Source organism: Oreochromis niloticus, linkage group LG3 (assembly GCF_001858045.2).
Source record: "Oreochromis niloticus isolate F11D_XX linkage group LG3, O_niloticus_UMD_NMBU, whole genome shotgun sequence".
In the NCBI taxonomy this organism is placed as follows: domain Eukaryota; kingdom Metazoa; phylum Chordata; class Actinopteri; order Cichliformes; family Cichlidae; genus Oreochromis; species Oreochromis niloticus.
The window spans coordinates 3,688,659-3,701,404 of NC_031967.2; the positions used below are offsets into that span (position 1 = coordinate 3,688,659).

At 40.5% G+C, this 12,746-nt stretch overlaps 1 protein-coding gene across 5 annotated transcripts in view; it reads right to left on the reverse strand.

The window, feature by feature from the left end:
• Window positions 1-12,746, reverse strand: part of afap1 (actin filament associated protein 1) — a 94,106-nt gene that overhangs the window by 48,088 nt on the left and 33,272 nt on the right. The window contains exon 2 of one of the 5 annotated variants that reach the window (XM_025899365.1): window positions 8,280-8,321. The exons of 1 other annotated variant lie outside the window; for it this stretch is intronic. Coding sequence is in view for 3 of the 4 variants with exons in the window: in XM_025899358.1 (XP_025755143.1) it covers window positions 5,921-5,957 (37 nt within the window). In the remaining variant the exon portion in view is untranslated. Of the gene's footprint in view, window positions 1-5,920; window positions 6,207-8,279; window positions 8,322-12,746 lie in introns of those variants that run through there. 3 more of the 5 variants (XM_025899358.1, XM_025899352.1, XM_005463995.4) reach the window with 3 other exon arrangements.

The following is a 12,746-nucleotide window of genomic DNA, read 5'->3' on the forward strand; positions in this document are numbered from 1 at the left end:
GCGACGCCCAGCTGGAAACACTTCACGCAAGTCGAGCTGCCCGACATTCACAGAATTTACAGAAAATGTTACATTTTTGTGATTTATATCGTTATCGGACGATAGATGTCTTAATATCGGGATATGAGATTTTGGTCATATCGCACAGCCCTACTGGTGAGCATATAGAGGTTGTAGGTCTACTAAGCATCCTCGTTTGTTTCATCCACAAAATGGCTCAATTCAGATATAGGTAGTGGACTGGAGTTTTCACAGGCACACGTCTCTGATTTACTGTCTGAGAACTCAGGCACATTCAACACAAAGTAATTTCACTGGAAAATTCTGAGTTTCCACAGGTTGTGATAGCTCAGGAGGCAGGACACATCATCTACTAAATTAATTCAATTCAATTCAATTTTATTTATACAGCGCCAAATCACAACAACAGTCGCCTCAAAGTGCTTTATTTTGTAAGGTAGACCCTACAATAATACATACAGAGAAAAACCCAACAATCATATGACCCCCTATGAGCAAGCACGTTGGTGACAGTGGGAAGGAAAAACTCACTTTTAACAGGAATAACCTTCTGGCAGAACCAGGCTTTGGGGGGGGCAGCCATCTTGTGTGAATGAGGCAAGTTCTATAAATTACTCAAATAGACTAGGAAAAAAGCAATATAACAACCAGTCTGTTTGCCATGCACCGTACCTTTTGTTATTAGCACCAGGTTGGTCACAGCAAGTTGAAAAATCGATCCCACTGAGTCCCAAACTGTAGTACACAGCTTCTACATTTGGTAAAGAGAAATCTAGAAGATTGGACGTCCTAGAATATGGACTTTACAGCTGCATTTGGGCATCCTTGGCATCAATTTTCCACAATGCTGCCTATTTCATCCCAGGACACCTTGGATGAGATCTTTAATTTAACTCAAAACTTCCATTTAATAGTTAAACACAGTCGTTGTGTCTGAAGTTTGCCTCTCGTATCATATATGAATTCAACTTAACTTCACCGTCATGGGCTAAAGTTGGCAGCTGTGTTTCTTGTTCTGCTCTGTAGCCTTGGTGAGCTCAGAGTAACATCACATAAACCAGTTCTCTACTTCCTAAAGGTTCTGGTTACACTGGCTCACAGGTCAGCGAGCCAGGCTATAGATAAAACTGGCATTTGGTTAGTAGCGGCTGAACACTGTGATCAGCTATGTCTGATCACAAACAGCGTCGTTCAGTCAGACATAATAATACTAACCTCAGTCTCCAAATAAAGTCTACGTGTGGAAAACACTGAAAATACAAAATTCATCATGCATGGTTGCCCCTTTTTCAATCTGAAATAGCTAAAGCCTGTCTAACTTTGATTTAAAGCTTGATGATGTATGGATGAACACCAAATAACAAATTAGCTTGTGAAACGAAAATGAATTAAAATAAGGCAAATTAGATTCCTGTGGGTGTACCTTCCATTCACCCATTGTCCTGACTGTGATAGAAGTCTTTGGTCTTTTCATCAGTTACTTATTAAACACCACCTATAGAAACAGGACACAGAGGCACTCTTATCTGTGCGAGTGTAAACAGCAGCTACACAGTCACAACCAAACGCTCAAACTGCAAAAATTACAGCTCCCTGTACCCTTATCCTCCTATTATGACACCCCACCAAGGCAGCTTTGGTCTTGTACTGCAATCCTAAAAGCTTTGTTAAAGGCAGACAGGCTAACAAGTGAATGCACTCATCCTATTACAATAAGCTTGTTGAAGACCAGTGAGACTCATCAGAAGTGATTTCCTCCTAATGCATACAAATTTTCAAGGCAATCATATATGCTTGCAATAAGCAGAACTATTTTAACTTCTTTAAAGTACGAGTCCAAAGGCAAATGCTTGTTTGATGACGTTAAATCAGTAGGCTACTAACAGGCTGCCAGCTGGATGTATGCCATATCATACTGTGCTATTTGGCATACACTGGGGTCCTTTGAATTGTGCTTGAGCTTGGCTTTCGCTCCCCATTCTTTTTCCCTGTGTTTTTCCAGATGCATATTGACACAGGGGTAAGGCTGGGAGGGCTATGATTAGTCGGCTCAAAATTAAAGTCTCTCTTCCCACATGCCAGCTTACTGACAGGCCAACTCTGCAGGGAAGGAGGGAGAAATTACAAAGTCATTTCTCCTCATCTCTCCTCTCCACTGCTGGGATCCATCACCAAAAAAAGGAAGAGGCTCACGCGTCTGACAGATGAAAGCTTTTAAACTTTAATCACTATTGGGGTGAATGAGGCATGGAAGGAGAACCAAATGAGCGAGGCAGGCCAGTACGGTGACACCATGTACCCACCGTTCCCACATCACACACACTCCAATTAATTGCTTGTCGACTCAGAGTTTCTGTGAGGAAAGCTGCAATAATAAGTGGCAATAAACACTTTAACACTTGTATTTGCCCCCAAAGCACAGCACCCCATAAATGGGAAAGCTATTGAGCATGGACTTGCTAAAAGAGACCGTTGACATTGACTTTGGTTTGCTATGATTGCCTCAAATCCACCACCAGCTCAAAACGACATAGACAGGAAAGCAAGCCAGGGTCCATTAGATCAGAGATGTTTTAGAAGCAAAGAGTTGCTCAAATTTGACTGCTAACCCAAGTTACGATTGGTAATGATCCCAACTCTGACCTAGATAATTAAAGTATGCAATTTTGCTTTTCATTAAACGGTTGTCCCCAAAAAATTATCCACTTTTTTTTTAGAGTACAGGTTAAGATAGGGTTAGGGTTAACATCTTTGGCTATGAGCTGCGTCCGATCCAGTGGGTTAGGGTTAGGATTGGCAGATAGCATAGACAAAGGGAAGCTAGGAAAACAACATCAACAGCATCAAAAACAACAGCAATGCATTGATTATCACCAAATTGCTATATAGTGAGACGGCCATTACTGTTTGCAAAATGTCACTGCAGTTTTGTATGTTTTATGTTTAGTATCAATCAACACTGTTCCACTGTTTCCACTGCCACAACTGCAGCAAGGTAAAAAAAAAAAAAAAAAGAAAGATTTATCTAGAAAACATATGCATGAGCTAAATTTGGCTGATCTCCATTGAGGATCATCTTCTTGTGCATTCCTGTACTATTTTTCTGAGCTTCTACCATTTGTAGGTCACTCTGTAGAAGTCCCAATATGTCCCTTTGTTCTTGCACTAGATCTCCTCCAGTGTGTCAGCACAGTCTTAGAACTTGTGTTTCATTTTCAGGAAGCAGAAAAATCGCAGGAAGGCAATTCTGACAAACAGGGCAGGTGGTGAGTGATGACTGTATTGGACAAAAAATCTTTTCAATGGCACTCTGGTATGCATCACAATAGGTTATTTCTGCTGAGTGTTTTTCAGTAGGACACCACACTTGACAGCTTCACCCTGGAGCAGGAATTCATGGTGGGAGCATAACCCCTTTAAAGTAAAAAAAACAAAATTGTGAACTTGCCCCTGGTCTCACTTCTCTCTCTTCCAGTGAAAACTGCTGTAAACTGAATCTCGATTTTCATCACCAGCAAAAAACCTTCACAAGAAACTCAGATAAAACACATGGCACATGTGATCAGAAGTGGACTTAATAGAAGCCACATTTGAAATTTTGGGGCATGCCAGAGAAGATGACCCTAAACGGGGGCTTGCCCACATTTATATCTCATATCTATATATGAGTTCTTTGAGGAACCTTTGGCTAAGGAATCAAACTAATGTATAAGAAAAACCATAGAACTATCAATTGCAGTTTTAAGGTATTTGACTAAAATGTTGTATACATTCACAGCTAAGTTGATAAAGAGGAAGATTAATTTTGAAAGTCTGTGACAATGACAAGTTTGCTCTTTATCAGGCGTGACATTTTGACCTGAAAAACAAATGCCATAGTTATCATCACTGTCCTGCAAGGTAAAACCTCATGGCTGGCCTCTATAGTAATAGACAGTGTTTCCAACACTGTTTAAACTAAGAAGTTCCAATCAGTGAACACCATCATAAACCAATACAACATAAAACAACACCAACCAATAAAAACAAACCAAAAAAGCATAAATTGATACTACTACTCCCCCCCCCAAAAAAAAATTCTTTGAATTCCTCTAAATGCATTAGGACAATGTTTACTGTAACCCAACCTGTCGGGTTTATTTCCAGAATACAGAACAAAGCTCCACTCCAGGAGCCCTAATCAGTTTTTCTTAGTATTATTAAGAGAAAATCAAGATTGCTTATTTAAATTTCAGCAAAGACTGCAGTATGTGTTGTTACTGTATCATAGAAAATCCTGAGCTGGGAAACTAGAGGACCTAGCTGAGTTTTGATATCTACTTTATACCTGCATACTGGCTCTTCTATATCCACACTGGTTGAACAAAAATATTATATACTGCATGCTTCAGTAGTACACAATAGATGTCTGTACGAACCTCACCAAATGCCAGGCACTGAAGCACTGCTGGGCCACCCGAAACCCTTGCAGCTGCTAGCATTGGTCCTGTTATTGTGCACTCACTTCACAACCACATGAGGACAAGTGAGAGATATTGAGCATTTGTGTTGTCATTCCAGGGTTGTGTTAGAAAACCTCTGATTTCAGGGTGGAGTTGCCCTAACACTGACCTGGACTGTGTAATAACTGTCTGAGTACTGGCAGCTGTATAAAGCTAAATGGATAAGAAGATGAAAAAAACAGTTCAGTAACACAACTGTTAGTATACACAGTGACAAAGTGACTATTTTCGACTAAATAGGTTGCTTTACCGTTATCCTGCTGTTGCAACCAAGTCTAGAGAGCCAGAGTTTGTTGTCTCAAAATCTCAGGCAGACAAAGATAAGGGTAATACTCCTCAATTTATCCCCTAACTGCTCAGCTCCAAGTGTGCAGTAAGAGCAAGCCTCCAGTTTTTCTGAGTACTTTTGAAAGTACTCTGATTTTTAAAGATTATTTTCAGAGATGGATACTGCACATGTTGTTGATGTATGTGGATCTGCTGTCTAGCAACAATGAGGTAATAAGAAACAGACTTGCTTTTAAGCTCCATGCCAGAAAGAAAGGAATTGGGTTGCATAATAGGGGGTAATTACAAAAGAAAATTGATAAAATGGTGAAATATCTGAAAAGGTACTCCTTGTGCTTGTAAAGTACAATGAGCTTTAATGACAAATAAAGGTGAACCAATGAAAGGTATGCTTCTGTCAATTTTATGATCACACCACCAAGTTTCACTGGTGGCAGCAATGAAGTCAGCCCAAAAGCTGAGTCTAGTTATATCAGTTTAACTACTGGTATGCAACATTATGAGGTCAAACTCTTGAAGACCAGAATCACCAAAACAGATTGCTTTCTCATTTATAAAGGGATTCATTTCTGTAGTCAGAGCTACATTACATTGCCAGATGACTGAACGGAGTCCGGCATAAAGTCCATATACTACATAGACACTTATCAAGCGACCACAACCCCACTGACACTGCGAGGAGCCAACTGTCTCTCCGCAGTCTCTTCCCCGTGCCCTCTTTCAGCATACCTTTAACAAACATTCTTTATTTGTGGCCTTTTTCTGCGCTTGCGTATGTGCTGAACGGCGCGCGTGCACCAATCTGATGCATGCACAGATTTCTAGAATACACAATCTGAACTACAACAGAAGAAGAATAAAAGTTGGCAAGGAGGCTAAAACAAACGTTATCGATAGGTAATCTTTGTTACTGAGTACACTAGCAGCCCCGGGAAAATCATATTTTTCTTGGCTTTCAGTTTGAACGTCGAGGAGATCCTACTGTACAAGAGATACATCGTAATAAAGTCGCTTTAAGTAACCTTCCATTTTAACAGGTTTATTGCTGCTAGAAAACCAAGCCGCATTCAATTTTTCACGGTAAAAAATGGACAACTTAAGCCACTCACCCCTGCTGGAAGTGAAAAGAATGGGCTCGCTCCTCATCTTAAAGTCAAGCTCATCTATAATCCCCCGTCCCGAGCAGGCGCGTGCCCAGCGGCTTCCTGGCAGCGGTAAAACTCCACACAGGCACGCAGTTGTCCTCTATGCCTCCTCTTTCTACCTCCGACTGTCCTTTTCCTAGCAAACCGGCGGCCACCGAAACGTCTTTTTTTCCCTTTCAAACTTTTTCCCCGGATCTTTCTCCTACTCCCTCCCTGTGCCTTCTCTCCTCCCCTCTCCTTAACCAAAAGTCTCTACGCGCCCCTTCTCTCCCTCTCTTTCGCTCGCTCGCTCCCAATCTTCCTGCACGGATAGCTCTGCTGGATTTATCAGATTTTCCCTTTACTTTTCTTTATAATGTCCATTCTATCCTATTCTGTTTAATTCGAAATTATGTGACTTCAGAATGAAAGCAGATCGATATAATTTAGATCAGTCAGTACTGTCTTTAATATGCTGCAATTTATTAATGTAATATGCTTCGTTTCTTTCCGTTTTTAATCGAGTCAAAGACGAAGGAAAAAACACCAAACCAACGCACATGAAGGCACGTGTCATTGAAAGCATATGTGTGTGTGTGTGTTTTACATATGCTTTGATCACACTTTTTTTTTTTTAGCTTATTTCATCTGCTCTGAATACATACAAACTATTACTAGGATTGTGTGAAAATGTATCTCAACAGCTGCTGACTCTTGTGGCCCAGAAGTTGCGGATGGTAAACAACACTCTACATTGTTTTACTTGTGGAGTGAGGGTGACTTTTTAATGTGAGAATTCCAGAAATCCCAGTGTAATTGGGCCGGGGGTGTTGATTACACAGCATTTTGTTTCCTGGTGCAGTCACTCCACAGCACAGAAATATTTTGTTTGGTGCGCATGTCAACACCTTTAGAGCCACACTGTGTACAAAAAATGACCTGCAATCTCTTTCATCTTGGTTCCTTGCAGTAGTAAATCATAGATGTGCAAATTCTTTCGTTTTTGAGGGGAAAAAAACACAAACTTGCTTGAGAATTGGATGCCTTCGCTAATTACAGTACACTGCATTACCATAAGCTGCTGATCCCTACTTCACAGTCCCCAGGGGCAAACAAGAGCCAGTCTGAGTTCAATATCCCATCTGCCATCAGGGGAGGAGGAAGGGGGAGGAGGGAGACTTGCTCTACCCTGCCCTTTTTTCAGTGTGGAACTTGAGACTGTGAGGAAGGGAACAGTGTGCAGTGTGGAGAGAAAGAATAATGTGCCGGATCACCTTTTGGTCTCACGAGTTCAAGAAGAACCACAGACTGGCAGAGGCTGTTGAAGTGCATTTCCCTAAAGAATAAGAAACATAATGTGGCTTCAACTGACATCTCAGCTTCACGTGGGCTCTAGACGAAAGGCAGATTTTGATACTTTGGCATTGCCTTCATTTGTTTAAGGTAACAACAACATTTTTTTTATCACAAACAAGTGTAACAAGACCCATTATTATAAACACCATTATTTAAAAATCGAGAGAAGGGTGATAATATCTTTTGGATTCCCAACTGATGATCCCTTACACAGTACACATAGTGATTTAATCCACTGTTGATATAAAAGTTACCAGAAGATAATACAGCTTTATTTTTCTCTGTGTTTGAGTTATGACTAAATCTCTCTTTTCAGAAATATGAGTTGCTTTTTAAAAAAAATCTTCTCCACTCACACACAGGATTGCTGCCAATTTTCCTCAGGCGACAGAGCCTCAAATTCAACACAACAGACAGCAAAAGGCCACACACACACACAAACAGTGTTTCAGAGACTATTGCTTTGGACACGCCTGTCAAAATGAACAGCAGGCTAACGTGAACATAAAACCCCTTTGGATTTTACCTCCATTGCAACTAACTTCGCTAGTACCAAACACTGTTGAGCTTAAAACACAGGAGGTATGTTGGTGCACTGTAAGGCTGTATGCAGACTAGATGACCCTAAAGTCAGTTAACTGCAGTGGACAAATCTAGTGGGAGGATTTCGGGTTGGGTTATGAGACTTTTATGAGGGTGAGATATGAGATGGAGAGGCAGCTTGTGGTGAGTAGCGATAAGTGATGAAAGGATAGAGAGGTTACAGTGAAAAAGCACCAGACTGTTTATTCTCCACTCAAGTCTAGAGTCTCAAACACACTTTTCTTTTTTATAATGTGTATGCACAAGTGTGATCGCACTGAAATTGCATACTGGATGAAAGTTAACTTGGCTTTCTTTAAAAGTCAACAGTGACATCAGTCTTCTTCCCACTTACTTTTATTAAATCTAATAGAGATTGAGATACTGTAATAACTTGGACACTTACCGATTCCAGTCAGTCATCAACCTGTCGAGTTATTCAGACACCCTAGTGAGAGAAAATACACACGCACAAACACGTTGTAAAAATTGATTTCTAAAGCCCCATTCATGCAGGCCTAACAACCACTCTTTGACTGATAGGAGAATAAATGGTATAGGAACTGATTCTTATATAGCGCTTTTCTACTCCACCTGAGCGCTCAAAGTGCTTTATACAATATGCCTCATTCACTCATTCATACAAGCACATTCGTCTGTGCCTAAGTGCTTTCTGTCTAACATTCACAAAAGTTGCTCTCCAGTGCGTCCATTAGGATGCACTGGAGAGCAACTTGGGGTTAGTATGTTACCAAAGACTGCAGGTCGGAGTAGCCAGAGATCAAACCACCAGCCTTCCAATAAGCAGATGACCTGCTCTACTCCCTGAGCTACAGCCAGCAAGTGGTTGCAGATAGTTGCTTGCTCTCACTAGCATGAAATTGGGCACAAAGAGGTATACAGTACTGCACTGAAAACCTCCTTTTGATTACTTTGTCACTAGCAGGTCCAGCGCTTGACAGTCAAACCATTACAAATGACTTGCCAAATTATAGTGAAATTGTAAAATGTGCAATGCATATCAGAAACTGAGAATGTTTACCTTCAGAGTAAAAGTTGTACCTTTTGAAAAGTGTTGCAAAACTTTTCTTTGTTTGCATCAACATCATTGAAGTATAACTATAGTTCAAGAGTGAATAGCAAGTGTTTACAGACAAGACGGCATCTTCCATGCAAACTACAATTGACTGTAGCAACCGCCTAGCAAAAAAGCAATCACGAGGAGTTTTTATGTGCAGGACCCACAGTTTCACCTGGGGAGTAGCCACAGCCAGTAACCAATCACAAACTGGTCAGGATCTACCACATACGATCTAAGTATGCAGTACCTTTTTTTGGGTTAAAGTTTTATTACTGTTGGCAGCTAATGCCATAGAGGTTTATCAAAATCTATAACTAGTGACAGTTTTGTATTCCAAAGCACAAGGCCATTTGCATTACTATTAAAAATGTATATCCCAAATGCTTTCCACCTCACTCCACCCATTCATGGCATCAGACAGAAGTCATTAACTGTGAATATTTCATATACCATATTTTATCCATAAATGTTTTCATTACATCATAAACTCCTGGAAAAAAAAGGGAGAAAATGTATATACTGTAAACAACAGCAACAAGCCACCTCTATTTGTACAATAATGAAAAGATTCCACATACAGCATATGTTCAGAAACTAAATAAAATAGCCCAAGTGACAAATCCAGAGTCACAAGATAGACACTTGGATTGACTTGGAATACATACCAGTTCCCCAACCCATCCCCCATTCTAGTTATTGAATTAAGACACATGGTTTGGCTTTGGGACAAGGCTCGCCTTGTCTTTGCAATGTGGAAAGCCACTGGTGGAGTGTGGTACTGTCAGGGTCTTATGACAAACCAGAGGATGGATGGTCATGCCAGACTCAGTCAAATACTCACACTGGGACTAAATGAATGACTTGGTGTGATTGTATATGTCATTATTCCCGTGTAGCTTTCTGATAAGGAAAAGTACAGACTGATTAACAAGGTAATTGCAACAAAAATAAGATCTTGAGCTCTGTACATCAGCTAGGGACCCCTGTGGATCATTACTAAAAACAGCCAGGGATTCCCCCACTTTAACTGCCCTCCTGAACTCATTGGACATCTGCTCATAATTATCAGGCGTTATATATGCATTATATTTAACAAGCCAAAATGTTATTTTGGACAATGTCAAGAAATTCTTTGCTTTACTGGATTTGAAGAAGGCAAAGGAAATGAACTCTTGGTAACTCTTTGGCTGTAAAAAATCACCATCAATTTGATGCAAGCTGGTTTTGTAAAACGTCAACCAATGATGAAGGGAACTACAGATTATCTGCAATTGATTGCTATAAGTGTCCCATTTCAATTTTTGTATATAATTTCATCCACTGTTCTTCCACAGTGTGTCTCCCTCCCCTTAGCTCCAACAGGTCACGGCAGATGGCCGCCCCTCCCTGAGCCTTGTTCTACTGGAGGGTTCTTCCTGTTAAAAGGGAGTTTTTCCTTCCCACTGTCGCCAAAGTGCTTGCTCATAGGGGGTCATATGATTGTTGGGTTTTTCTCCGTATGTATTATTGTAGGGTCTGCCTTACAATATAAAGCGCCTTGAGGTGACTGTTGTTGTGATTTGGCGCTGTATGAATAAAATTGAATTGAACATTTGGAAAAGCTTAAATATTTGTGGTTTGTTTTTCACCTTTTACATTTTATACATTTGTGGTTGATATAAAAATATTTCTGAGTGCATAAACCTAATAGTAATTGCAATGCAAATAAAACCAATGGAACAATGTCTTGGCTGCCATAGATATTCCGAGTACTCCAGATCATTACAGTTCAAATTATGAATGTACAATAAAAACAGGAATTATCAGAGAAACTGTCTCAACGATAAAAAACAATTATCTAAAGTGGACTCAATAGCAGAATGATCATTTATGTAACAAACATACTATCAGTGTCGCTTCAGCAGTATCAGAGGGCTAAGAGTTAAGGAAAGTGGTCTAACTCTTTCTGAGCAAGGTCATCCGTGTGTGTGTGTTTGTGTATACGTGTGTGTGTGCGTACGTGTGTGTGTCCGTGGTTTGGCTGTTTTGAGTCTGGGTGTTTCCCCCTTTACTTGATAAAAGGTAGGTATTCAAGATATGCTTGTCAAAACAGCAGCCAACCTGAGCACCTCTCAGTGTGCACTAAGACATACTGCCCATAGCCCCTCCTCTCACACACACACACACACACACACACACACACACACACAAACACACACACACATACACACACACACACACTCTTTTGACCAAAATGGAATGGAAAGACTTGTCAGGGTGGGCTGTTATGCATTTGATTGTTCATGAAAATATGCGTGTTCCTTCCTAGCAAACATGCCGTGGGGGCACTGTGGGCGCACCCACACTCTAACTTTGTTTTGAACATGTTCAAACTTTATAGAAACTTCAACAGCAACAGTGATTTCTACACACTAAACTTGTGTATAAACTTGGGTGACTCAGACTGCACTGCTTTCTGGACTTAGTACTTTGATATTTAAGCAAATTGAGCTATGTGAGTCATCTGAGTTTTTCCTTTTATTGCAGAATCTTTAAGCAATTTTCCTGCAAAAGCATGGTATATAGAAAGCAAGGAAAAAGACGACAACAGCAACCAATGGAATCAGCTCGGAATATATTCACTATTTCTTGCCAACCAGACATGTAGAATATCTCATTTTTATATGCTAGTTAATCAAGAATTATTGGTCCTAAGGCTTTATATAAAGTTTGAAACAGAATGAAAACCACACATTTCTTTCCTGTTTCAAATCCATTGTTCTTGATTGTGGGTTAGGAATGGAGAAATTCCTATGGATCCCAGACCTCCTGCTGCCTGTGTTACAACAGGCGCAGTAGAAGAAACAAGCTTTATTGGTCACATACACAATCATACAGAGTACAACATCCAACGAAATGTACGGTGTCCGAGCTGTGGACCACGCCATTCCAGGGCTTGGTGTTTGGCATGGGGGGCCTAGCCAGGACCCTTACTGGATACCGGGAGGGAATTGAACTTGTGATTTCTGCTCCAAATGTGTGTGTGGTTTTCCCACTCCACTAGCCAGCCACATAAATATGCCAAGCACATAAATATGCACATCAGTATGTACATCAATATGCCCATCAAACAAGCCATGCCGCTTTCAAAATACATCCAGTAGCAGGCACAATCACTTTCATTTACATGATTATGTACATGCAAGCATTCATAAAATGTTCAGATGTTTCACATTATTGCCATAACAAACCATGGGCCAGGGGTAGCTACTTTTTTAAGGCCTCACAGTACTTGAAAATAAAACACGGCTTGAAGAAGTAAGTAAATCAGTATCAACTGGGGTTCACATTGCTTGGACAGCACTGTAAATGGTATTGTTTCATACACACACTCCCAATGCAGGCTCACCTTTCTTAACGGGAAGTGTATAAGGAATGTTGACGTCAAGGCATTATAAATCTCTGGTGGCAGTGCGTCACAGTTGAGAAGTTAGCCAGCTCTAATGTCCAGGTCTGGAAGTCCCATTATCATCATCATTCTCATTGCAGTCAGTGAGCTCTGTGTGTCTGTGTGCATGTGTGTGTGGTAGATAGGCAATACTTGAGTGTAGCTCATCATTACAGTCCAACCTATACAGTTAATGCATACGGTTGTGTAAGTGTGTGGGTTTGTGAAAAGATCCATTACAGTGTGGCTAAATACAACAGTACTCTTTTTTTCTCATTTAAATCGTTATTGTTAACACAAAAAAGAAAAATATTTCAGGCCTTGGCAACCATACTCTGACAATATCCCATAGCCAATCCAATCAT